Source organism: Rhamphochromis longiceps, linkage group LG8, assembly GCF_057381845.1.
Source record: "Rhamphochromis longiceps isolate RC_006_pf linkage group LG8, R_longiceps_female_GT1.1, whole genome shotgun sequence".
Lineage (NCBI taxonomy): Eukaryota > Metazoa > Chordata > Actinopteri > Cichliformes > Cichlidae > Rhamphochromis > Rhamphochromis longiceps.
In genome coordinates, this window is record NC_140564.1 from 34,121,032 (window position 1) to 34,147,972 (window position 26,941).

The following is a 26,941-nucleotide window of genomic DNA, read 5'->3' on the forward strand; positions in this document are numbered from 1 at the left end:
TCAGGCAACAAAGAAAATTCTTTCTAAGTGATGAACATCAAAACTACTTTTTTACTAAAAAAAGACCGTTTTGCCTCGTTGCAAAGTAAAATGTTTTAGTATTAAGCTGATCAGCGACAATGACTTCCCCCAACACTGTATAGACTTTCTAAAACATATAAAAACATATGAAACTCAGAAGAAACATGCTTGCATGTTTGCACACAGTGCATTCAGCTCCCCCACTCAAAGAAACCGTGTGCATAAATGAGCCACGCCAGCGGCTTCGTCATTAATTTGTTTCAGACTCCCATTTGTTCACATAAGTCCAGTTCTGTTTACATTATACATGCTTCCCTTAGGCAGCATCATTAGAAGACATAGCATACATTTACACTGCTATGCAGATGACACCCAGCTCTATCTGTCCATGAAGCCAGATAACACACACCAATGAGTTAAACTGCAGGAATGTCTTAAAGACATAAAGACCTGGATGGCCGCTAACTTTCTGCTTCTTACTTCAGATCAAACTGAGGTTAATGTACTCGGCCCTGAAAATCTTAGAAATATGGTATCTAAGCAGATTCTTACTCTGGATGGCATTACCTTGGCCTCCAGTAACACTGTGAGGAACCTTGGAGTCATGTTTGACCAGGACATGTCCTTCAACACACATATTAAACAAATATGTAAGACTGCTTTCTTCCATTTGTGTAACATCTCTAAAGTTAGAAATATCCTGTCATCCAGAGAGCGTATTTCTCCTATACCGGCTTCTCTCCTGGCCTTTAGTCTTCTGTGGAACCAGCTTCCAGCTTGGATTCAGGAGACAGACACTATCTCTACTTTCAAGATTCAAGCTTTCCTCTTTGCTAAAGCATATAGTTAGGGCTGGACCAGGTGACCCTGAATCCTCCCTTAGTTATGCTGCAATAGACGTAGGCTGCCGGGGGATTCCCATGATGCACTGGGTGTTTCTTCTTTAGTCACTATGTGTTTATACACCTCTCTGGATTCAATGGTTTATTATTATGAACCTCTGTCTCTCTCCCACTGCATGTCTTCATCCCGTCTTCCTTCTCTCACCCCAACCATTCGGGGCAGATGGCCCCGCCCCTCCCTGAGCCTGATTCTGACGGAGGTTTTTCATTGCCACCATCACCAAGTGCTTGGTCATAGGACTATTGATATGATGTCATGTGATTTTGGGGGTTTTGTCTGTTTTTTGTATTATTGTTTCAATCAACAGTTTACCCAGAAACATGTTTGTTACTATAATTGTTCAAACAGCATAAAGCAGCTGTTTCTAAACGAGATTCAGACTCAGGCCCACCAGCCTCAGCATGATATGGTTTCATTGTCCTTTCACACATGCTGCTGTGTTCAAGCATGACTCATAATCATCTATACATTCTTGTTGATCATTTCCCTGTTTCCTGTGTCGTGTCTTTGTTGTTGTTTGCTCTTCTCTGCCTCTGCTCTCTCACAGAAACGCTAAAGAGGTTTGCAGTTATTTTGTGCAGGATAGAAATTACCCACCCATTTGTCCATAATGGGGACCACATTGTTACCGGCCCTTCTGAAATGAATCCATTAGAAATGTCGGAGAACGAAAATGAGCCTCAGACGGCACTAATTTCTAATCCCTGAGGTAATTTGGAGTCGTTAACAACAATTTGTGCCTTTGAAAACTCGAAGCTTCCTAATTTTTATGAATAATACATAGGAGAAGATAGATATTTCACTCCCTTTTTATTTCTTATTTTTTCAAAGCCACTAAGATGGAGTTTTTTCTTTTCTATTAAAGGCGTGGGCAGTGATGAATGACCGCCGAGATCTTGGACATCCCATAGAGAGACACCAAATTAGGGGAGCTGATAATGGAAGGGCTGAAAAGGAAAAAGCTGTAATGAAACAGAATGATGAAAAGCAGATGTAATGTTTGGATTTCAGATGGGACCCGGTATAGAGCCCATCCCCTCAGTTAGCCAGCTTCTGTTACTCTTTATCTACATTTGTCAAACAAACGCCTTTTGTCAGATTATATGTGATAAATAAACTCTTACTTCATCAAGATATCCTCAGAGCAAACAAAGCTAATGCTAAGCCTCGCTGCGGAGCACTCGATGATTCATCTCGGACACATTTGTGATAACAAGATGAAAAGAAATGCAGGCAGAAATCAAAAGGCTTCAATTCTGCAGTCCGAGACCGACGAGCTGCCTAAATGTGTCCATTTTGAAAGCGATGACATTTTTGTGTTGAAATGACCTGCAAAATGCAACAAAAGCACCGAAAATTAGACTAAATGAATTAGATTAAGGGTAAGAGTACTGAAGACTTCTGAAAGCAGCGAGAAAATGTCAGATCAGACTTGTAATTCTGTAAAACAGGAGCTATTCTTTCTTCCACCTCCATATGTTTTATTCTGCACTCCACTGGTGTCGCTGTGTGATCTGCAGCTCAAAGAAATCTGTATTTATTTTATCTGATACTGGACCTCAGTGCAGCGCATGATTTATGGGATCTATGGGATGAGCTTATAGAAATGTGCTGTTACCAGTGTCAGCAACGATGTGGAACAGCTAGCAGTGTTAGCCCAGCATCAGCTGCAGAGCGGGTGGAAGTAAAAGACATGCACATCATTTCACTGCACTGTGTTTGTGCTTATTTTGTCTTTGATAAATGTTTCATGCATCTTCCTTTTCTGTATCTGCAGACGATTAAAGTCATCTGCGTTCTACCTGTGCAAAGCGCCATCTTCAAGCTACGTGCTATTTTTCACCTTTTGCAACAGATCTTTAGCACGAAGCTTAAAAACAGAATCTCTCCCACAGAGTCTCCTGATACCACCAACCCTCACAAAGACAGGATGAGCTCATTGCTTCTATTTGTGGGCAGCTGAAGCTGCACGGGTCGATTTCAGAGGCAGGAAGAAGAAAGTGAGATTGTGCGCTCTGAGCGCTATTACCTTATTTTAATGGTTTTTGAGGTCGTGCTCTATTCTTTACATGACTTCTGATTTCTCACGCAGTCACACTCAGTGCTGACATCATTGCTTTAGTGTAGTTATTGTCCTTCCTGCCTCTATGAGCCAATCAGATTCTGTTCTGCATCCCTTTAATCTCAGCGCTCTTCTGCCATTTTGGCTCTCCGACTCTTTCGGGCAATGATATCCTCATTTTTTGTGCTTCCCTCGCCTTTTAAACCATGTCTGATTCTGCTAGCGACATGCTCGACGCTGCTGTCCTCTCCAGCCACGATCAGGAAGTCATCTGACTCCTCACCTGTGAAACATGCTAGCTGAACGAGGTCCTGTGTACTCTTAGTTAAACTTTCTCAACAAGCCTCCATTCCTGCTCTCGCTGCTCCATCAAAGAGCATCGCTGATTGATGTGGAAGAACCAGGAAGTCTGCTGGAACCGACTCCAGTATTAGTAAAGGTAAAGTGGTCCATACAGCGGAGGTTCTCTTCGTCCTCCCCCGTTAGCCCCCGAGATTACAAATAGCACCTGATTCAGATCTCTGACTCTCACTCAGGGGGCTGTTCTCCCCGGACCTCCAGCCTCCACATCCTCACCACAGTGTACCCTGTCATCCAGATCTCCCACTTCCCCACTGCACTATCCCTGCTTCGCTTGGGTCAGCTAGCTGTGCACAAAGTCTCTCCAACATTAAACTGATGTACATGTAAAGATCTCAACGTTAGCCTAGCAGTTGTTCTCCAATCATCTGATCCATCCCTGTGCAGACATGTGTCCATCAGTGAGTTTGAGGTTGCCTTTGGCATTTACTGACATTTTATGCACAGTTTATCGAGAGCAAAGGCGAGACCTGGATGCTTATCCAGTACAGAGGGTGCTCTGTTGGTATCCAACAAATTTACCCTCTGCACTTCATTGTCAACAAGCCTCTGCTCCACCTGCGGCCATATTGGGCTCCGAGCTTCTCTAAGCCCTCGACTACCCTTTACACCTTTGGGTTCGACAAGTCCAGCTGCTCCTTCTCTGCTTGCCATAATTCCCATTGAGCTGTTCTTGCTCAATGGCCCCTCAGTCAATACTGTCAGGCTGATTAAGTTAGCTCGCTGCACAGCATGTCTGTCAAAAGCCGGCATCGCTGACGGTAGGGCTGTTCGATATAACGATATATATCGGATGACGATATACAAACGTCTGTCGTTTCATTTTATGCTATCGTTTGTTTCGTGGTGTCGCAAAATAAACTGTTTAAGGCGATATGTTTTCATGTTTTGATTTCACTGTAGTGGCTGTATTCATTTCTTAAAGTTCTCTCTTTCTCTTATATTTAATATAACCACACTACGGACGCACAAGCGCCTGTTTTTATGGGTTGTCGTTAGCACCAACGACGGTGACAGCATCGCGTGTCCGCTTGTTTATTTTCCACATAAACCTTTCACAATAAAGCTCAAGATCCTGTTGAGACTTTTCAAAATAAACTGAATCACGTGAAAGATGCAGATTATTTACGGATGAGAAGCAAAAAACCAGGTGCTAAAAAATAAAGCTTAGACTCAAACGTTAGAACAGGCTTTTCCCCGCAGCACGCCGTGTGATAAATACTCAAAGAAAACGGCGCCGTTACAACTTATGTCTAAAAATGTGTCGTTTCATGCATCGTTAAAACTCCAGCTACATGACGCACAGCTGGAAACACTTCATGCAAGTCGAGCTGCCCGAGATTCACAGAATTTACAGAAAATGTTACATTTTTGTGATTTATATCGTTATCGGACGATAGATGTCTTATATCGGGACGTGAGATTTTGGTCCTATCGCACAGCCCTGACTGACATATTCAAAATCGTCCCCCATTCATCCATCCCTGAATCCTGATTCTGGGTCTGAGTTAAATTAATGTTCAGGTGCCTGTGTTCAATCCAGTCTCCAAAGCGCTCTGTTGGATTCTGTTAAACTCCCCTTTCAGCTGAGAAAACACTCGGTGCTGCTACCAGTCTGGAGGTTTTAGGCATAACTCACATCTGTGGAATCCCTCAGTCGTCTCTGTCGCTTCAGTTACCGTCCCTGCTCGGTCTCCTTAGTGTCACCATGCCCATCACTGTCCCATGTAGGAACTTGGTTTTCCAATCAGCGATCAGTTGCGTTCCCCTCTTTACTCTCGCTGGCTGTAAAAACTGCTTGGCTGGATTTTTGGAAAGGTTTGGGTTACATGATGCTCCGTTGCAACAGTAACATTTGGAAATCCATTTACATTTAAATGTGACACCAAGAGATCCGAGCATCCATATGTGACAGTTTGGAAGTGTTATGACAATACTGAGTCATCTCAGTGTTATAAATCTGGTGTGTTATGGCGCCATTGCTAAAGGACACACTGAGCATTTATGAAACTCATGTTTGATGCCCTGAGAATAAAAACTGCTCGTGCTGTTATTATTTTGCATGTCTGGCTTCATTTGGTGAACTCGATCAGAAACATTAGGAAAAAATGGACGAAAAGTTCATAAAAATTTTAAATTGGGGAAAGTTTGACGTTAGCAGTTGTTGAGCGGTTGAGACTTCTCGCTTTGGACCAGAGGTCACGGTGGGACCTTCAGCTCTTTCTCTGACGGCCTCCATTATTTATTTAAATCAGCTACGTAACGTATTCTGTGGTGAAGCCATCAGTGTCAGCTAAGACGACTTCACACGGCAGAAAACAGGATTTTCCGAATGTTCGTAATCCAGTGAAGGTTGAATATGAAGCGCGGCTCTGCGGAGTCCCTGCAGCAGCGCTAATTATCCGCCACCCACCAACCGTCCTTTAGATGAACAAAAAAGGTAGAAATCAAAAGCTGGCAAATACACACACGTGTGCACTAATTACCATTCGTATCACTGTTTCCTTTGAAAAGGCCCCGGAGAGCGTAACTTTGTGTAGATTAGAAAAATCAAAGCGGTTTCATAACAGTAAAATGCATCAGAGAGTCTCCTGAGAAGAGTGTGGAGTAGAAATCCTGCTCAGCGTGCGTGCGTGTGTGTGTGTGTGTGTGTGTGTGTGTGTGCGTGTGTGTGTGCGTCTGTGTGTGCGTGTGTGTGTGTGTGTGTGTGTGTGTGTGTGTGTGTGTGTGTGTGTGTGTTTGTGTGCGTGTGTGTGTGTGTGTGTGTGCGTGCGTCTGTCTGTGTGTGTGTGTGTGTGTGTCTGTGTGTGTGTGGACCTGACATTACTGTGTTTGTCTGTCCTTGGAGAAAATCTGTTTACTTCAGCAAAATCTCCTCATCCAGCTTTTGCCTTCGCACTTCACGTGTGCGCGCTGTGTGGGTATTACTGCACACTGTCTCCCATTAGTGGAACATCATACGTGCTTTGTGTTGAAGTGCTTCACTTTCAGAGTGAAGTTTATTGATGATAATTTGAGTTCAGTGACAGTGCGTCACTGCCTCGAGCCTAAAACCAGCGTGGTGGTGTTAAAGTGGTGCAATGAGCTCCACATAAAATTATATGAAACAGGACACGTTTTTAGTCAGTGTCAGACCGACAGGATCAACACGTGCCTAACTTTTACCATGATGACCAGAGATGGCGCGTTACTGTAAACCGATTACTTTTTTCAAGTAACGAGTAAAGTAAGGGATTACTACTGCAAAAACGGTAATTAGATTACCGTTACTTTCCCGTAGGAACGCTGCGTTACTGCGTTACTAAAACCGTGATTTTTTTTGCGAGAATGTCTCACGACAGTGACGTAAGCGAGTGCGCCGTTCGTGACAACAGCTGTGTGCAGATCAACAATGGATCATATATCGAGTGCAGAGAGAGTATGAGCGTGCAGCGTTTAAAGCGTGGAAGTACTGACCTTACTTTGAGTTTGATTCCATAAAAAGTGACAAAAACATTAGTGTCCGCTGTGCGTGGGAAGAAAACTTCTTTTTACAGCGAAAAAACCCCTAAACCTCCAACAAGCACCGAGTAGCTACGACGTAATGGGAAACTCACAGAGAAACTCGCGGATTCTTCCACTGACCGCGGCACACCTGCACCAGGGTAACCCTCCGCCTACCCCACTCCTGCTTTACAGGTGAAAATAGAGCAACAGGACCGCTGAGTCTTTGACTTTATTTATTTTCTGCTGTGTTTTACTTGCATCTATTTGAAAGACTGAGTGTAAACACAAAATATATTTTATTTTATGTGCTGGAATGTGCAGAAAATAGGTTTACATGTTAAACTAATTTCTTCCAGTCAGAGAATGTTGCATATAATTAATCTTTGCTTGATGCATAAAGTTAAAAGATTAAAACTAATAAAACAAGTTTTAAAAAGAGACTTTTCCATCTGATTACATTTTGCATGATGATTATGCAGAAAAAGTAGAATTGGGCTGAAAGATCTATCGCTTTATCAGCTACTCAGGTTGTAAATCGTGTTTTTAAAAAGTAACTAAGTAATTAATTACTTTTGAAAATAAGTAATCAGTAAAGTAACGGGATTACTTTTTGGGGGAGCTAATCTGTAATTAGTTACTGATTACTTTTTTCAAGTAACTTGACCAACACTGATGATGACAAACACATGCACAGACAGTGAACACAGCACAGCTGGAGATCGCTTCATCTTTGTCCATGTTTGCAGAAAGTTCAGGGCACAAAGAGTCCAGCCGATAAGCTTTTCTGTGGTGCGTGTAACCGTAGCAAACATGACCGCAGACACTTTTCTGGATATCAGAGAGCTCGCTCGGTTCTTAATGGGCTTAAATGAAGAGGCGGGGCTCCTTTGATTATCCTGGCCGTACGTGCTCGGCAAAGTGCCGCTGGGTCGACCGAGAAAGATGATTTACTGCAGATAAACAAACAAGGAGCCCACACTTAATTACAGAAATAAGAAGACGTTACAGTAGCCGCCCACACGGCGTGACTGACGGGGGATCTCTGGGACATGTATAACTGCAGTGACAGCCGAGGGAAGATGGGCCCAGTGCTGTAAATCTCACCCTATAAAAGTCCATTTAAATCTTTAATCAGAAAAGGGATGTGGAGGAGGTGAAGGTGTGGAAGTAAAAAAAAAGAGGGGGTGGGGGGTGAGAAATGGTAGTAAACGCTGGCATTTCACTCCGCTGTCCACGGGGGAGTGAGCTACAGAAATACAGCCAGTGCAGCCTTTCAGATGACAGGAGGGGGAGAGGCCTGACATTTGAGGAAAAGGAAAGAAGCAGAGAGGACGGGAATAATGCATGAGCGCCGGCGCTGCGAGTGAGGGAGAGATTTATCCGCCACGTTGACCTCCACGGGGAGGAGAGCACGACGTTAAGACAGAAGGCGGATGTGAAGTGAACACTGTGTGGAGCGTTTCTGAGGATTCCTGAATTGACAGGGATTTGATTTAAGCCTCACTTCATCAGATAGTCTGTTTTAAATTGAAACCTCCTCGCTAGAGACTGAAAAGTCACCGAGTCGAGTCCAAACACTGGCTCGCCAGCAGAATCCAACCACTGCAGAACAATAACGCAGCTTTCAGGAGCCTTCTTCTCATTATTTAGCGTTCGGCCCATCAGTGGCAGTGTGCAGCTTGTGGCCTCGTCTCCATGTGCACGTTACTTGGACGCCGGGGTAAACATGATTGAAGACCGAGAGTATGCCTCCTCGTGGTGGTGAAACCCCCTGGACGATGCAGAGAAACTGCTTAGGGATGGCTCAAGTCGCACCACGACAGAGAAAATGTTGACCTGGCCTCTAATTTCCCCAGATGTCCATTATCCATCCGAGACCCAGCTTCACCTCCCAAAGATCCCCATTGCTCACATTTATCGTTATTTAAAGGAGAGTAGGTGGAAATAAAATAATATGTGGTAAAGCTGCACCTGGTGAAGATTCATACATTCATTATGTAATCACCGAATTACTGCTGAGGTCGGTTCACTACGCTGACAGCCCGGGATATAAAGAAAAGAAGAATGAATTCAAGTAATGAAGTTTCCTTTGGAAACATGTTCACATTCAGAGTTTTGAAGAATTAGATGAAGGTCGAGTTGCATTGCAATAATTGCATTAAAACTGCTGTAAAAAGCTCCGGCAGCACCAAAGAGGTCTTTTAAGGTTCATCCACTCACTGTTTTGCCCACATACAGAGTAAAAAAGAGGGACTTTCATTAAAACTGCTTGATTCTGACCGAGCATGAAGTGATGAACCGGCTGCAGACACTGCAGCTGAATGAAAAGCAGCCGGTTCATCACTTCATGCTCGGTCAGAATCAAGCAGTTTTAATGAAAGTCCCTCTTTTTTACTCTGTATGTGGGCAAAACAGTGAGTGGATGAACCTTAAAAGACCTCTTTGGTGCTGCCGGAGCTTTTTACAGCAGTTTTAATGCAATTATTGGACAAATAATACATCTGCTGTGCGCTTAATGGTGCGAAAGGACCGTCTAGGAAGTCTGACCTCCAGTTTTGCTCAGTGAAATTCTCCGTTTATTTGATTCATGGGTGTAGCTTCGCATCTAAAGCCGAGCTTATACTCTGCTGTGGCCACCGGGGCACGTGCATCATGGGTGGCTGTAGCTCAGGAGGTCACCTACTGATCGGAAGGTCGGTGGTTCGATCCCTGGCTCCTCCAGTCTGCATGTCAAGTATCCTTGGGCAAGATACTAACCCCAACTTGCTCTCCGATGCATCCATCGGAGTGTGAATGTGTATGAATGTCGTTAGAAAGCACTAAGTGTAGATAAAGTGCTTGTGAGAATTGGGTGAATGAGGCATGTTGTATAGAGCTTTGAGTACTCCGTGAGAGTAGAAAAGCGCTGTATAAGAATCAGTCCATTTACCATCACATCCATGATGAAATGTACGTCACCGGGTTGGGGTGTGCTTGGGTACGTTTCCACAGAACGCTTGAACCATTTGGCATCAGCTGATTAGCCTAATTCTTTGGCTCGTAAAACCGTAACGTTGTTACACTTTGAGGCCTGGATGTCACAAACCAGTGGGTGGCGCCACCTTCCTGAAAAGCCGAGGTTTGGCCTTTTAGACTGAGATTGTTGGTGTTCGTCAGATATATGGAGGGATGATGTGTCTTTAGCCAAGTGTTAGCAGATGTACAAATGGTAGAAAAGCACACAAAGTGTGAGCTATGCTGTGAGTTTAACACCTGAAAAGGTTTATGCTCAGCAGCATTGCTCTATTTGTGTGTCTCGACATTTAATGTAACCTTTACCAACTCGTTTGTTTTATTGTCATTGCAGAAAGATAAATAACATCAGGTCCGTTATTAATGCTTGAGTCCATCCTTACAGTATATAATCCCTGTACTCTGCACACAGTGCAGCTAGGTTTGTGGGTATTAGTTTGAATCATCAGTTTGTTTTCAAGAAATCCAGGGGACATAAATATGAATTAATTGAATAAAAGAAGCGTCAGATATGGTTGTGCTCTGAGCTGAAGCTGTTCTGAAACACCAACCGTCCCTCGACACGTTCTCGGAGCACGCCTCATATTTTTGTTGTGTCCTCGAGCTCTCATTACCGGCTCCCCTCACAGCGCAGAGCAACGTGGCTGCCGTAAGTCAGCAGAACGAGCTGCAGTTAGAAAGACAGGCCGTTCGCCTGGGACTGTCTGGCATTTTGGAAAATCTATTTCTGCTATTAATAATCTAATAATTGTCAGGAATTATAGGTGGTGTGTTCACGGTGATGTGCAGCTGGGCCTCTTTGGTGCAGAACAAACTGCCTTCGTTATTTCTTCAAAGTTTAGTTTTGTTCAAGTGCAGTAAAAAGTGTTGATAGCCAGAAAAAAGACCATTTTCTTTTCTATCGATAATTAAAAGCAGATAAAAGAAACATTTTTCAGCATTTGTTCTGCTGGGACGTAAAGTCGTCCTCAGCCAGTAACCCCAGCAGGTCAGCTGACCTGGGTGCCAGCTGACTGATGACTCACTGATTAGCCTTCTACGTAGCGTTTTGAAAAACCTTAAGTATAGCTCATGCAACTTAAGCAATTTGAGCTGTTTAGGCATCCATACAGTTACTGCAGCCTCTGCAAACCACTTGGCAACCCCCCTTCAGCCAGGACTGTGTCACTGTTACAGCTGCTGTCGTTCATGCTTGGTTTCCGTCACTGTTGCCTCTTACTCAAACATAGCTCCTTCACAGCACTGATTAGCATAAAGTGTTTTGTCTCTTTTGATCTTCCAGCAGCAGTTAACAGAGATCTCGAGCTCAGAACAAAAAGTAGGCTCCTTCTCCTTCGGGCTGTGTGGCTCAGGCTTGTTCTCCGTCCTGCAGGTCATCTATCACATTAGCATTTAGCAGCAGCTTTGTGTCAGTCCTGAACAACGGTGTGCTGCAGTGCCCCGTTTACAGAGACCAGTGCTGCCGGGGAGCGAGCCGAACTACAGCTGGGCTGTAATGAGATGCTTGGGCTGTGTTGCTGTGCCTGCTCTCCCACATCAGTGCTGCGTTAAATCCTCACAAAGACGTCGCGCTCCTGTCTGAAAGTTTGAAACTAGCTTTTGTAACTATGTAACTAATATTTGTTTCTTCCCGTGTTGTTAGCTTCCTTTGGCTCAGTTAGCTGGCCTGTTGAGAGACACAGCAGCTCATAAAGCCATCTGCCATCTCAAGACCCTTCAGTTTTCCCAGCATGCCACTCCTCCCTTGATGATGTGGCATCACGCGCTCTTACCGTTGCCGTAGCGCCTTCTCTTCTATCCAGTCATGTCTTCCCTTTCACACCCGACTTCCCTCTGATTTACAGCACGTGATGCACTTTCTCCAAACCCAAATCCCAGCAGAGAGCACAGCTGTGCGTGTTTAGCTTCCAGGGGAAATCATCCTCACTCTGCTTTTTCTTTAAACTTCTGGTGCATGTCTTCATATCAGTTTTGATTTGCGAGGCATTAAATATAATTGTGTGTTGGCTATGTGTTTACTCAAGCGAAGCGGGAAAGTTAAATGAAGGATTGTAAAATGCGTGCAGGCTACACGACACCGCCTTTAAAAGAAAATCACACTTTCCATTGTAGCATTAACATTTAATGCCATCTAAGAGCCTGCAAAGCCTGAAGTATTGCATTTGTAGGACATTAAAGGAAGCACCAAACGTGAATCGTGGACTTATTTCAACCACAGCCGCCGAATCTGTTCACGAGTTTGTGCTGCAAACACACTTAATAATGCGACAGGGACGGCGATGTCCCATTCTGGCCTGCAGGCAGCAGACGTCCCACCGGCTCTGCTGTGTCTTACTGTCACTGACGACCCAGAGGGAACAAAAAGCACTTCATCGCTGCTGGGAGGGGGGGGTCATATTCTTCTTCTTCTCTTCTGGTCGATTTCAGCGCCCGCTGCGATGGTCCAACAGTTCAAATAAGAAAAGACTTGAAGCGGAGCTGGTGCTTCAAACTGTGGAGATTATTTCTGTGTGTCTGCGAGTTAATGAAGACCACCCCACTGTGTCACACACATAAAGAAAAACGAGGGTCTGAGATCATCTAAAGGACAGCGCTGCTCAGAATAGCTCCATGATTATTAAACAAGTGCTCCCTCCTTCCTTCCTTCTCCGCCTCCTTCCTCTCATCTCCATTTAGCCTCGTTCTCTCCGCTTCCCCATCAGCCTCGCCTCGCTCGCCGCCTCGCTCATTCTGTTCATCTCATCCTGAACTCGTGTAGACGCCGTGTTTGTTTGCAGGGCGTGAGCACGGAGTGGGCATCGTACAGGCTGTGAAGCCCTTTGAGACTAACGTGATGTTGTGTGACACAGATTATTAGACTTGACAGACTCCTTCCTCATGTCTGTCCTATTTCTCTGTTTAAACTATAAACACCAGCTGTGTCTGACGCCTGGTACCACTTATCAGTTTTTGGTGTGCAAAGCTAAATCCAACCATCAAAAGCTGGATTTTTCCAAGGCCTGAGAAGCAACCAGAACTGCAGTTCCACTAATGTCCACTCGAGGCTGGAGCCAAACAAGGAGAGCACTGCGAGACAGGATTAAAGCAGAAAGTTCGGCATGGCTGTAACTAACACAACATCTAAGAAGTCAGTGTTTTGGTCAGAATGAATGCAAACACTTGCAACAGGAAGTCAGCGATGACTATTTTATGTTCTGGTCACCTGGTAAGAGGCAACCTGTCTCCAACCATCAGGGTCAGGCAGTCAGACTGATCGCCAGCGTGTTGCAGTCAGTCGGGCCTGATTTAGACTTCGGTGACTCTTTGTACAGCCCACCATGTAACCTGTGTCAGTGTAAGTAAGTTGTGTTACTTACACTAAGTACCAAACAGACCAATCACAACAGTCTTGGGCCGCATTGACCTGACGTGCCGTTACGTTTCTGTAAGTGTGAGCAAAGCTACGCCGCAGGTCACGTCGCTGGGTTTGGAAAAAGGTTTGTGGTTAAGACGTAGCATAAAATCCCGGTCAGTTTACATATGGATCACGTCTCTTTGCAGTGGAGGGCTCAGCTGGCTGTATTCTGAGTTAAACTGCTGTCCTGCAGCTTTTACGTCACTATTTGCAGATTTTTGAACTTCTGATTCAGATCTGTGAGGTCCTGGCTGGATGCTGGATGTGATACCTGTATTCCAGACAGATGCCTGCCAGGTTGACTCATTCGGTTGCAGACTGATAGCAGACTGACTTTGTCTCATTGCTGTCTTTCAGTAATGCTTTAACAAACTGTGTCCAAAGTGAATGCTGAATACAGAGGATGAGAACAGCACCTACATATCTGATTTTTAATGATATTTTTCCTGCTTTCCAAAGACGATGCAGCAGCCGTGCAGCTTTCAGCTGCTCGTTACATGTGACTGCAGCACCATCATTAGCAAAGCGGTTGGTTGCAGGCGCTCGTGTCGTGTTGGCAGCGTGTCACCGTGCGACCCCGGCTGGATGTTTACAGCTCCACGCATGACAAACCGCGCCGCGTGTTTAGCTCAACAACGCTAATTAAAACGTCCTGTCAGAGGTTAGCGAGCATGCTAACGTTAACCACCGTCTAACATTAGACACTGCACGGCTCATCGCTCCGGCTTCTAAGCACTGACCTGTTTTTTCCTTCCATAGATTTCTTTCCCCATTTATTATGATCCTGCATGAAGCTGCTCGTGAACTGATTTGTGTAATTGTGCAACACAATGAGCGTGCACTCATCACGGAGCTGCAGTGAAGCTCTGTTTCCTTCACAAGAAGCAAAACTGCTCAGCGTGTGCAAACTGAAGTGGAAGAGAATCAAACCTTCAGCCTCCACCATCCCACCTGATCGATAAATCTGTGTGTGTGTGTGTCTTCAATAACAAACAGAAACTCACACACCGCCTCCCTGCACAGGAAGGACAACACAAGGCTGCTTTTGTCTGTTTGTGTGTTTCCATGGTGACTGAAACAACTGAAAAAGGCACGGACGAACGCAGAGAGCTAAATGGACGGGGAGGCTCTAATGGCAAACATTTATTTTAAGCAAAGAGCTAAAAATCAAAGTGAAAAACGCCGCCTGCTCTGACTGAGGGAGGTTCTCGATCCTCGGTCTGCTCTGACAATCTGTCCCCAGAAGTCAGAGCGAGTCCTTCACAGAGATGTTTGTGTCAGACAATCAGATTCAACATGGAAGGAAAACTCAGATTTTTAAGGTTAAACTCTAGAGACTAGGGCTGGGCCATATCATACCGTTCACAGTAACACCGGTGTAATGTTGGGCAAAGATAAGAAAATGAAATATGGCGATAGAATATGGGTAAAACGCGCATGCGCAGTGCCTTTGTTTTCATACGCACGGCGACGGAGAATGAGAAGAGTGAAAGTGGATCGTTGAATGAAACAGATGAACCAGAACTGGTTTGTAAACATGCTGCAGCTTCACTGGTGTGGAACTGGTTTAGCTTTCGTCCGTCAGATACACAACAAAGCACTATTTTTGGTAGCGCATGCTAGCGGGCCGTCGTTATTACCGTGTTGTTTGGAAAATACGGCGCACTTAAAATCAATCCTTTGATTTTTCTGAAAGTCGACAGAGCCCCTTATAATCCCGTGCGCCTTATGTATGAACTCTGGTTGTGTTTACTGACCTCGAGACGATTTTATGTGCACGGCGCTGGAAAATCTGTCAGATGTTTCAGTACGACTTTGCTAAGCTTAATCTGAAGCTCTTATGAAAGACTTCATTTCAAACTTGTGTTGGATAAGTAAGGAAGTGCAGTATTTGTACAGATATGAATACTTTGTGCCCGGCTCGTCTCTCACTGACTAACTGATTGGTAACTATGCCAATAAAATACAACATAGACTCTTGTCTTATTAATGAATTCATGTATTTATTTTGATTTGACCAAAAGAAAGATCAGTAACTGTCTGACCTGCTTGGTTTTTAAGTTTTTAAAAGGATGGAGCCGCCGCCTCAGACTGTACTCAGTAATCAATAATGTGAACCTCTCTCTGCTGTGGCTCTGAGTCGTGTTCAGCTGCTTCCTGCATGGACAGGTGAGTTTGCACCTGTGAGTGAGGAGTGTCTTTATCGGCTGATTTTTCATGAAATCATGAAATAATAAAATCTGAATTCTGACTTTGTCGCCTGTTTGTGACCCGTCAGTGAATCTGTCAGTTTTTATATTTTTTAAATTTACTCAAAAGAAGAGGTTGCTGTAATTAGATTACTTTATGCAGGCATAGAGAATTACATTGAAGCTATTATGGGATGCTCGTATTAACGCACTTCATTTTCATTGTTAAGCTTCAAAGGGGAGAATCTGTAAGAGGACTTCATTTAAGTGAGCCGTGATGTGTGAGTGTGCTCGATGAACTCGTGATGCTCTCTGAGAGGCTGTTTGGGCCTCTGAGAGCGCTGCTGGAGCTGGCGGGAGGTTTTTAGGGGGGCTGTGGACCTAATTAGGTCAGGTTGGTTTTGTGTGTGGCTGGAAATGTGCACAATGAAGCCACACCGGAGTGGTTTTCTGGCAGGCTCTTATTTTGATTCATTTAATACATTTTTTGGCCTCATTGTCTCCGTCTGATTCGCAGCGGCGCGCTCTGAAACCTGATGAGGCCGAGGAGTAAATGGTAAAATTGCAGCCTGTGAGCCGGGCAGCATGATTCCACCGCGCTTTGTTCCCCGGGAGGGCTGCTCGCACGCGGACACACGAACCGATCGCATTTCAGTGTGCTGCGGCTGATGTCTCCACTGTACATTGTTTGTTTACAGTCTGTCTCCTGTTGCCCCGCAGCTCGCCACGTGGGACTCGGTTCACGGCCTGAACGGCAGCCTGAAGGAGAGCCGGATAGAGAACGGCATGCAGGGAGTCACGGTCAAAGTGGTCACGTTGCTGGTAAGTGGACGCTATCGTGGACACAATCAGTCGATCCATCTTCCTGTAAGAAAGGAGAGCACAAGCTGACCAGAAAACACGAGGTCAAAGGTCAAGACTTTTCATTTCCTCATAGTCTTCTTATTGTAAGCAGAGGGGTGGTCCTTTGTGATCATTAGAAAGAAGTAGGTTTAAGGGTCCCGGTGACAGCAGAGTAATTGGGGTAATCAGAGTAATCGGGGTAATCAGAGTAATCAGAGTAATCAGAGTAATCGGGGTAATCAGGGTAATCGGGGTAATCGGGGTAATCAGAGTAATCGGGGTAATCAGAGTAATCGGGGTAATCAGAGTAATCGGGGTAATCAGGGTAATCGGAGTAATCGGGGTAATCAGGGTAATCAGAGTAATCGGGTATTTCAGACATCCCTTCCTTCAGCAGTGTTTGGTGTCCTCGGTCAGATGAGATTTGTTGGAATCCGAGGTTTGGTGCTCGGATGCCTTGTGCATGATAAAGATCTGCAGTAGCTGAATATCTCTTGTTAGCATTCACTGATGCTCCCTGCAGCTCCAAGAGCGTGCGATCCAGAGGAGGGCGGGCGCTGCATGGCGAGTAAATCAACAGCATAAACAGTGAAGCATCGCAGCGCCGTGTTTACATCCGTGCTGCTTGCGTTACGATAGATAGATCCACTCCAGGGTTGTTGTACTTGTTGTTATTATTACAGCATTTTCAGTTCAGTCCTTTAAGCGTCGGTTCAACTGCGTCTCAAAAATATCAGCACAAAATAAACCCCAGAGAATCCACAGAAAGCTCTCAGCCAATAGAAGAACTGCTTTGTACGTTTTTAGGTTTGGTGTTTGATCAGCTTCGAGTCTCCGCGCTCGCTCGTGTTTCTCGGTCTAAGCAGCTCCTCAGGTCGCTGTGATTAGAAACACCAGCAGCAGCTTCCTCCAGCACTTCCTCTCGTGCCGGCACAGCGGCGTGGAGACGCAGGTGTAACCGAGCGAGACTAATACCTTTACCCTGCCATTCATCCACTGCAGCTGCAACACTTCAGGTCTCACGCTGCCAGAAACCTGCCCTCAACACTTTAACCACCAAACTCGGCACCCGTGCTTCTCTACGGAGAAACACAGCATGTGCCTCTGTGAACCTTCTTTATCCCGAGCACGCTGTTGTTTTAGGCTCTGCTCAGAGTCAAAGCGAGCCTCTCAGTGTGGCCTGTGGGAACAGCCCCCGCAGTCCCTGATTATTAAACATGGAGGTTCGTGTCATTCAGAAGATGAGGAGACGACGCCTTTCTGGGAATAACTGTAGATTGTGACCTGCCCTGTATTAGCATCATAGCTAAACGTGCAGTTATACTACCTGTGAACACGTCCTCTCCTGCAGACACCTGGTGCAGCCTAAAAAACAACCAAGTGAATCCAGATGATTCTGTTTAATATCTGAGATCGAACGGCTGAAAAGCTTTGAACAGAAAGACAAACGTTGTCTTGTTGCAGCACATTAAAGGCAGCGTCACATCGCCCTGTTGTGGATATTCAGTCTGGGCTTGCAAAGCAGATTTTCTCTTTAGTGCAGCTGGAGCCGAGTAAAGTTCAGCTTTGGGGTATTTTTGCATTTTTTAGGTCCATTTCTAAGATGCATGAAATGAAACTTTCAGCTAGTCAAACTCAGCTGGAGAGTTTTCACCGTTTGTGCGCTCTCCTTCTAAAGGCTGACAAAAGTTGATCTCGCTCTTTGTTTCTCGGTGTTTTTGCTCGGAGCTGCAGTTTGTTGAACGCACAGCATCGCTCGGCCCTTTTCTTCACTGCTCTTTCTCACTGCAGGAGGATCCTTTTGTCATGGTGGCGGAGAACATCCTCGGGCAGCCGAAGAGATATAAAGGCTTCTCCATCGACGTCCTGGACGCCCTCGCCAAGATCCTGGGCTTCAAATACGAGATCTACCAGGTGGGGCTGACCAGCAGTCTGTCATTTGGTTTGAGCACTAACTCAGCTTCACCTCAGCTCCAATCTCACCATTTAAAATACCGTTTAATTTCATTTATTCAGCACCAAATCACAACAACAGTCGCCTCAAGGAGCTTCACTGATTATAATCTCCAACTTTCCTGTTATCTCAAAGATTCTTGACAGAGCAGCTGTCAAACAGCTGGCAGATCATCTGCAGAGGAGAGGCTTTTGTTTTCGGGCCGATATAAACGAGCTTCTGAGACGTTGGAATAAACTCGCTGATTTTCTTCTTCTCCTTCCTCTCAGGTAGCGGACAGTAAATATGGAAGTCGGCTTCCCAACGGCTCGTGGAACGGCATGATTGGCGATCTAATCAACAAGGTAGGGCCTGCACCACCTTTCTGTTCTCTTACACTCGGTCACTTTGGAGCGTGAACAAAAACCCTTCCTCTCCCTCGCCCTGCAGAGAGCGGACCTGGCGGTGTCCGCCATCACCATCACGCCAGAACGGGAGAACGTGGTCGATTTCAGCAAGCGCTACCTGGACTACAGCGTCGGCATCCTGCTCCGAAAGCCCGAAGAGAAGATCAACATCTTCTCTCTGTTCGCGCCCTTCGACCTCGCCGTCTGGGCCTGCATCGCCGCCGCAATCCCCGTGGTGGGAGTGCTCATATTCCTCCTCAACAGACTGCAGGCGCTGCGCTCCTCGTCCCAGAATGCACCTCCCGGTCAGCCGGCTAACGGAGCGGGGTCGGGCACCCTGCACAGCGCCATCTGGATCGTTTACGGAGCGTTCGTGCAGCAAGGTGAGCGAAAGGTGACATCGAGAGGAACGCTGTTAGGGACGATTCGGAGCAGGCAGGCGTTCCCGTGTTCCAATTTTCCTCTTTCAGGAATTTGAGCAGTCATCATGCTTGACTGTGACTTTGTCCTCAGTGTTTTAAATGTCATGACTTTCCAAAAAGTTCTCTGTGAACACTTTCCAAGAATTCTGTAACAGAAAAAACTTCCTCTCGCTCCAAAATCTGTTGTTTCTGAGCGTCACCTCTGCCCCTGAAATGTCCTCAGTGTGGACGTAAAACAGTACACACACACACACACACACACACACACACACACACACACACGCTTTCCCTGCAGATGCATCCAGCTGCATCTATTATGGGCTGGCAGGTTGCCTGGGAAACCTTTTAGGCCTAACAGTGTGTGATTAGACGCAGCCTCTCGGCTCGCTGTGATGAAGCACCGCTCTCACCTGCCGGTTGGATCAGGTGGCAGGCGGGCTCCTGGTTGCCGAGAGCAACTGAGAGGTCGCAGGTCTGACGCCCACTCCAGCTCGTGAGCACAAACACTTGCATGATTTAAAAATGGGCACTCGACACTCGAAAATCCCGACGTCTGAATAACGACGTGTGTGTGTGTGTGTGTGTGTGTGTGTGTGTGTGTGTGTGTGTGTGTGTGTGTGTGTGTGTGTGTGTGTGTGTGTGTGTGTGTGTGTGTGTGTGTGTGTGTGTGTGTGTGTGTGTGTGTGATGGAAGAGATAATGTGGATAAAGAGGGCCAGAGAAAACAGAATGGTTCTCTGTGTTTTGTGGGCTTTTACGTGCCACTCCACAGCCAAATATCAAGCTCCATTAAAATTAATGCTTTCGGTGTGTGAACATATTTTATCTCAGGTATAATTTTACATCTGTGCTCAGAAGTAGGAAGAAAAATTCTAAAAAGGAAGTGAAAGAGATGATCCTGATCATTTAATCATGAATATAGATTACATTTGTTTTATAGTCTTCTTCACATGTAGAACTTTTCATTTTCCACTGCATTTCGTTGCCTCGTGCCTGTGACATGTGCAATGACAATAAAGTTGAATTCTATTCTATTCTATTCTGAGATGCAAAGAAGAGATGCTTAAACTCTTCCACCTGTGTGCGCGCAGGTGGGGACGGTGTGGTGGGATCGGTCGCTCTGAGGATCGTCATGGGCAGCTGGTGGCTCTTCACGCTCATAGTTTGTTCATCGTACACCGCCAACCTGGCGGCGTACCTCACCGTGTCACGCATGGATCACGCTATACGGTGAGGTTCACACACACACACACACACACTCGCCCTGACATGAACAGCTTGCTGTGCGTGTTTGTCTGCAGCTCCGGACTTTGTAAACATACATCTTTCATTCGCACGCTCCGAGCAGACACACACAGCATCCTGCCACAGCGATGGGTTTCTTCCATCAGCCAATCACACGCTCTGCCACAATCTGCACTTCCTGTCGGGGTCGGTGACGCTGACCTGCTTCTAAAGCTCCGCGAGCTCAGACATCAGGGACGGAAGAACTGACCTGAGCTATACGGGTGCAACGATATTCGTATCGATATTGAACCGTTCGATACAGTGCTTTCGGTTCGGTACGCATATGTATCGAACAATACAACATTTGTAATTTATTTTATCAACTTTCCTTCTGACGATGCTGTCTGTGTTGAGCGCTCAGTGAATCTGCGTTCGACTACTCCGCCTAGGCTGCACTGTCGAGCGCAGATCCACTGAGCGCTCAACACAGACAGCATAGTCAGAAGGAAGACCGCAGGGCAAGCTAGCAAGACAGAAGTTAAGCTCTCCTTGTAACATGGACCTCCCCCACTCTCAGATCTGGCGTTTGGAATTATTTTGGTTTTCATGTGACGTATGACCCTGAAGGTAAGCGAGTCATGGACTAAAGTAAAACAGTATGTTGGATGTGCCATGCAATGCTCAATTACATGGGTGGGAACTAGTGTGTTAGCGCAGTTAGCTCGTTAACGTGTTGGCCGTCTAGCCCCATGCACGGAGTGATCGGCGGTAGCTCGTTAACGGAGATTTGCCGTGTTGTGGCGTTAAGGTCATTTCAACGAGATTAACCTGAAAGCACTAGTGGGAACACAACGAATATGACTGCACATTTACGCCGACATCATCCTAGTGCAAAGACAAAAACAACAAGCATGCATGCTACAAACTTTACCCGAGTCATTTAGACAGCTGCTAGCACATGATTCTCCTTATGCTGCTGAGAATATAGCCCAGAAGAAGCGGATAGTATAGCTTTTATTTTGGAAAGAGCCATTTCTCTGTAATAAACTCTCTTTTCCAAAGATGAGTGATTCCTCAATCAGATACAGGGCTTGCAATATCGCTAGCCCGACGTCCCGGAGCTAGCGATTTTTTTCAGTCGGGCTACCAAAATCTATCTCTTCCCTGCCCGTCGGGCTATTGTAGGAAAAATATATGTCAATGCTTTTGCATTCTTTCAGAAATGTAGCTGGGTAATTATGTCATTGGCATCGGTGAGCCACTGTCAATATGTGACATATTGAAATCGCGTTTGAATTTGCGCTTGTTTTTTTGCTTTCACTTTGCAATGACAGCACTGATCTGTGAGTGATGATAATTTGTGCACCAATTCCTCTGACATCGTCTTATTAATCGTTAGCTTACTATGCAAACATGACAAGTGAAATCTCCCGCAGCTTAAACATGTGAGAGGTTGATCGCGCAGAGAATCGCTGAGCTTATGTGAGTGAGCGTGTAAAAGCATTTCAGTTCTGCTGAGCCAAATAAGACAGGTCAGGGTGAAGAAGTGACAGCCAAAGAAAAGCTTACCACAAAACGGAGAAGTTATGACAAATCAGACTATAAGGCAAAAAGAAAGTGCAGCTTCATGGTTTCATGGACAAAAGAATTTCTGTGGCTGCGATATGATGAGCTAAATAACCAGGGCTGCACATAAGTGGTCCGCAGGTGCGCATTCGCTGTCAAAATAAAAAACACGCACAAGGGTTAGGGTTAAATTTAAAAACTGTACTTTTGAGTTAAAATATATATTTATAATTTTAATAAATGACAAATTAAAAAGGCATGAACATTTTTTTGTATCGAAAAAATATCGAACCGTGACACCAAAGTATCGAACCGAACCGTGAATTTTGTGTATCGTTGCACCCCTACTGAGCTAATATTGTAAACAATGAAACAATCCTGGTGGACGGCACGCTGGCTCAGAGGTTCGAGCTCTTCCTCGGAGAAACATGCTAATGCCCGACACACGCGATCAAGAGTTTCCCTTCCCGAAACATGACTGTACAAAAGATTTTCATCAACACTTTGGATCTTGATGTTTTTCATCTCCACCAGTGACGTTATGTGAATTTTTTCGTTGTCTGGTTGTTAGCAGGATTGTTCCAAGCGTTCTGAGCAGATTACAGCCAGATGTTAGCAGAGGTGGAGCCAATCCAGATCCAGGAAACAAACTCCAACTCAAACACAAGTTTCTGGGTCTCACGCAAAAATGAAACTATAACTAAAACCCAAACTGTAGAAAGCGACACATGAGAGCAGAAAGTTCTGTGTGTCCGGTTCTCCGACACACAGCAGCACTTTGTCGGGATCAGTGCTCAGACGATAAATAGGGAGCAAGGACTCTGCAGCTGGAGGAAGTTCACTCAGTCTTTATGATCTCAGAGGTCAGGCTGAGCTCTGTCCAGTAAGAGTACATTTATAGGGTTCAGGGTTTTAGAGACTTGCAGCTGCAGCTGTTCCTGCAACGGTACGTCCTGATTCAGAGTATCAGACACTGTCCACACCACTGCTTTACTGCACAGGACAGAAGCCTCCCATCCAAAGCTAACATCTGCGGGATTATGACTGAACGCCTCTAAATCAGAATCCTGCCTCGACGCAGGGACATCGTAGCGCTGTGGATCTGCTCGTATTGATTGATTGCTGGGTCGGGGATTCGTGCGTTGCAGAACAACTAATTGCTGCAATCTTTTGAAAGTTAGTGAGCAACTGTGGTTCTTGAGCTACAGCAGTCAGAAGGTCGGTGGTTCAATGCCCATCTACTGCAGTCTGCATGCTGCGTCCATCGGAGCGTGAGTGCATGCACGATGTTAGACGAGGCCGTTATGGGCTCGTGCGTGATTGGTTGAAGAAGGCACACCAATAACAAAAAGCACACTTAGAGAGAAAAGCTGTAACTAGCAGCCTGTTAACCATTTACCACTATAAGACCACGTGCACACAGAGACTTGGCTCGAACACAGGCTGCTTCTTCACTTTCTTCATCTGCTCCTCATTTGTGACATACAGTTTCAAATAGAGTAGAATAGAGTAGAATAGAGTAGCCTTTTATTGTACTGAACATGTACAACGAAACCAACTGTGGACGACACACAGTGGAGGGCAAACTGCTAATAGGAGTGACGTCACATGGCTCTGTCCATCTTTTAAATACAGTCTCTGTGAGCTGATGTGGCGTGGAGCCGTCACTGCAACGGTTTGAAAAACAGAGACCAGACATTAAGCAAATTTGTGGATACTTAATTAAAGCTGTTTCCTCATTACGCCGATAAACACGTTGGAGTTTCTGCTGAATAAATTATAACATCTAAAGACCAGTTCTGTAAAACTGTAACTGAGTGACCTCGTCGGCTCTGCGGCGGCTAATTAGCAGCGAGCACAGCGTTTTCCGTCCACGGGAAGCTCGGCTCTTAAAGAGACGCCTGACTCGGCTGAACGTGGCCGCCGCTCCTCTGCAGCACCGTGTTAATTGCTCGGCCGACCTCGGGAGCTTCTCCCGCCGATTCTTAACCTTAAGGAGGGAACTAAAGAAACTGATTTACATCAGTGCTGTGGGAGGCTGGAGACGGGCTGCTCATCCTCTCTGATTTAACAAACCCCGAGAGAGGAGGGTGTGAAGGTGCAGCTGATCTGCAGATGGATTGAGCCTGCGCTGCTGAAACGGCTCTCGGCTTGAATATTTCTTCATGAAGGAGCCACGCTGCAGCGGCTGAGTTCAAGTATTTAATGCACTGCAAAAAAAAGCCCGTCTAACCAGCGCCGGCTGCCTCGCCGCTTCAGTCTTTTTCACATTTAACACTCTCGCTGTTGACGAAGAACGCGCTGACCTCGTGGCGAGGAGCGCTGGCGGATCTTGCAACTCGTCCAAAAGCCGAGGAGAGGGAAAGTTTGGAGATGTTGAAAGTTCACGTGTGATTTGCATAAATACTTAAATCCTCAGCACTAAAAAAAATACTCAGTTTGGTTTGTGAAGTGTGTTACGCAAGAAATGCAACGATAGCTGCGGACTCCTCTGGGCGAACACGGGAGCTCGAGCTGATCCAGTAACTCGTCCGTCACGTTCACCAAATATGAGGCAGGAAATTAAAAAAAGGCTGTTTAGAAGAAACCTCAACAGGAAACCGCAGTAAAAGGTTCAAAGCATGAAGGAGACCACTGACTCACACGGGTCAGTTTGGAAACCCACTGGAGTCTGAGCATTGTCTTCAGCTCATCCGGGACCAGGTCTTGGTCCTGAGCCGCCTCCTCCAGCGTGTCCTTGGTCTGCTCTGAGGCCACGCCCCTAATGATGCCAACTTTAGGCTTTAATACAGTTTAAACAGGTGAGTCATGGAAAAAATTAACCACAGAGAACAAAACAGACTCAGGGCTGGAGTGAGCCTCCAGTGGACATTCGAGGAACTGCAGTTTGTGGCATCTCTGGCACTTTCTCCGCTGCAGAGTTCAGCACACACTGCTTGTGATCTGTGAAGAAAACAAACATCAAAAATACAGAAATAAACTGTCCTGAGTTCACAGAGCATCACCAAAATTCACTGAAGTCTTTGTTTCATGACCAAAAGGAACCAAGCTGCTCTGAGTGATAACAACGATTTCCACCTCCTCAAACTTCTGCTCGGCCTCTTTAACCTTTCTGAGAACTTTTGCACAGCTCAATAAATTTCCTGCAGACATCTAATGAGCAGCTTTTAAGCTGGACAGATAAAGCTGACCCCCTTCATTGCAGCGAACCGACTGACGGTAATTTAATGTTCCAGGCGAGCAGGGCTCACCGTGACTCATGTTGTTTGAACAAACAGGCAAACACGAACCCGTCACAGGGTCAGAAACTCTCGTTTCCAGAAACAACCTGGAAAAACAAGAAGAGTCGCAAAAGTGGGAAATATTTGACTTTGATTCAGACGTTTTTCTGCAAATGTGCAGAGATGGGATCGGTCAGCGACGGCTTATAGATCAGGAGTGTGTCCGCTTACAGGAGCCGCACACTCAGAAGAAATCCGCCCGCCTGAGCAGACACGGCGTGTTGAACAGTCTGCGCCTGAGTTTGATCCTCCAGGATATTTCACCTCGTTCGCTTCACAATTCAGATTTAAATTTAAATAAAATTGGAGTTCATAAAGAGAAGCCTGGAGCAGCTCTTCATATTCAAAAGTACAACTTTCCTCATGTTGTAAATACTTTTTAGTATCAGGGTGTGTCAGAGTGTGATGAACCCCAACTCGCAGACCAGCCGCTAAGTCAACGACTTCACCGCCCAGCTCGTTCAGCTCCCTGGATCAGCACCCCGACCCGGAGGGCTCAGGCTGAGAATCACGACCTTTTTCTCTGACTGGAGTCAGGTATGAGGCCTCCACTCGGGCTCTTTGTACCGCAGTGATAATGTGTTTTTTTCTCACTGAAACCCAAAAACACTCGAGTGCTGAAGCGTGAGCGGTGTCAACGGCGTTGGCGAGTGTTTGCCTCCCACCCAGCGCCGCAGGCATCAGATCAAAAGCAATATTTCATTTTTCTCTCTTTTTTTGTTGTCGTCTTCACCTCGATAAAACCCGAGTGGTCCGACATCAAAGTCTGGAGCCTCTTTTTATATCGTCACCGGCCATCATCGCGCCTCTGTGTGCGGCTCTGCCCAGGTTTCAGGTTCAAAGACCCAACTGCTCCGAGCCCTTGTTGTTCAGCAGCTCCGTTTCCCTTTAGAGTGTTCGGCATCCGGAGTGGCCATTAATGCTGCTCTGCATTCACGGCCAAACAACACAATCAGAGGTGGACGAGCTCGATCGGAGCCAATCAGATCAGAACAGCGATTAGCTGCTGGAGCGAGGCGGCGATCACACGGGGGTCCGTGCTGCCACGGCTACTGAAGATGAAACACTAATCAGGACGTCTGAAGGCTTTGCAGGAGGACTGCGGGGTGTTCACAGTGGCCGACCTTCACTTTGCATCCGGAGATCAATCCTGAAAGTCCAAAATTCAGGTTTAACTCACAGCCAGTCCTGCCTGAAATCATTGTTTAGAGAGCTGTAGTCATCTTTAATGTGGCACAATGCTGTTAGACAACTGGAGAAATCACTGCTTTGAAATCTCTCGTTACTCATTTGAAGTGAAGCAGATTTTTATTCAAATCAGTTTTTATTTCAAAGGATTTTGATACAACGTCAGGAAAAAGTTCCCAGTTAAACCATCGTGCTGACAGGAAGTGTGTGCACTTCATCACACGTACAACACATCTGGCTTCCAGTACAAAACGAGCAGCTCATCAACACCGAAGACGGCCCCTCAGCAGGCCACAGCAAACTGGCCAATCAAGAGAAAGTGGGCTTTTAGGAAGGGGCGGGGTCCTTAAAGAGACAGGAAGTAAAACGGCTCACTTCAGTCAGAGAAAAAGTGAATCTGGATTCTTCTGCACTGCGAGTAGTTGAAAGCTACTCCAGAAGTTCAAGAGCAGTCCTGCAGCTCCTCACTCTGTTTAGGAGTTTAGCTTGTCTTCACTGCACACACACACACACACACACACACCCTCTGGATGCACGAGTACACTTGTGACACGCTCGGCACAAATGCACAGCTCAGGTACGTCGCCGTTTATCTGGGCGGTGCGTGCGGAGCGTTATCTCTCACTTCCTGTCTGAAGGTTCAAAACA

The 26,941-nt window shown here is 45.9% G+C and overlaps 1 protein-coding gene across 2 annotated transcripts in view; it reads left to right on the top strand.

Annotated features, from left to right (window-relative positions):
* LOC146664350 (glutamate receptor ionotropic, delta-1-like) overlaps positions 1-26,941 on the top strand; it is a 612,588-nt gene that overhangs the window by 553,678 nt on the left and 31,969 nt on the right. For both annotated transcript variants that reach the window (XM_085417191.1, XM_085417192.1), the window contains exons 9-13: positions 16,148-16,249; positions 18,062-18,184; positions 18,494-18,568; positions 18,654-18,993; positions 20,123-20,261. In XM_085417191.1, coding sequence (XP_085273317.1) covers positions 16,148-16,249; positions 18,062-18,184; positions 18,494-18,568; positions 18,654-18,993; positions 20,123-20,261 — 779 coding nt within the window. The remainder of the gene's footprint in view (positions 1-16,147; positions 16,250-18,061; positions 18,185-18,493; positions 18,569-18,653; positions 18,994-20,122; positions 20,262-26,941) is intronic.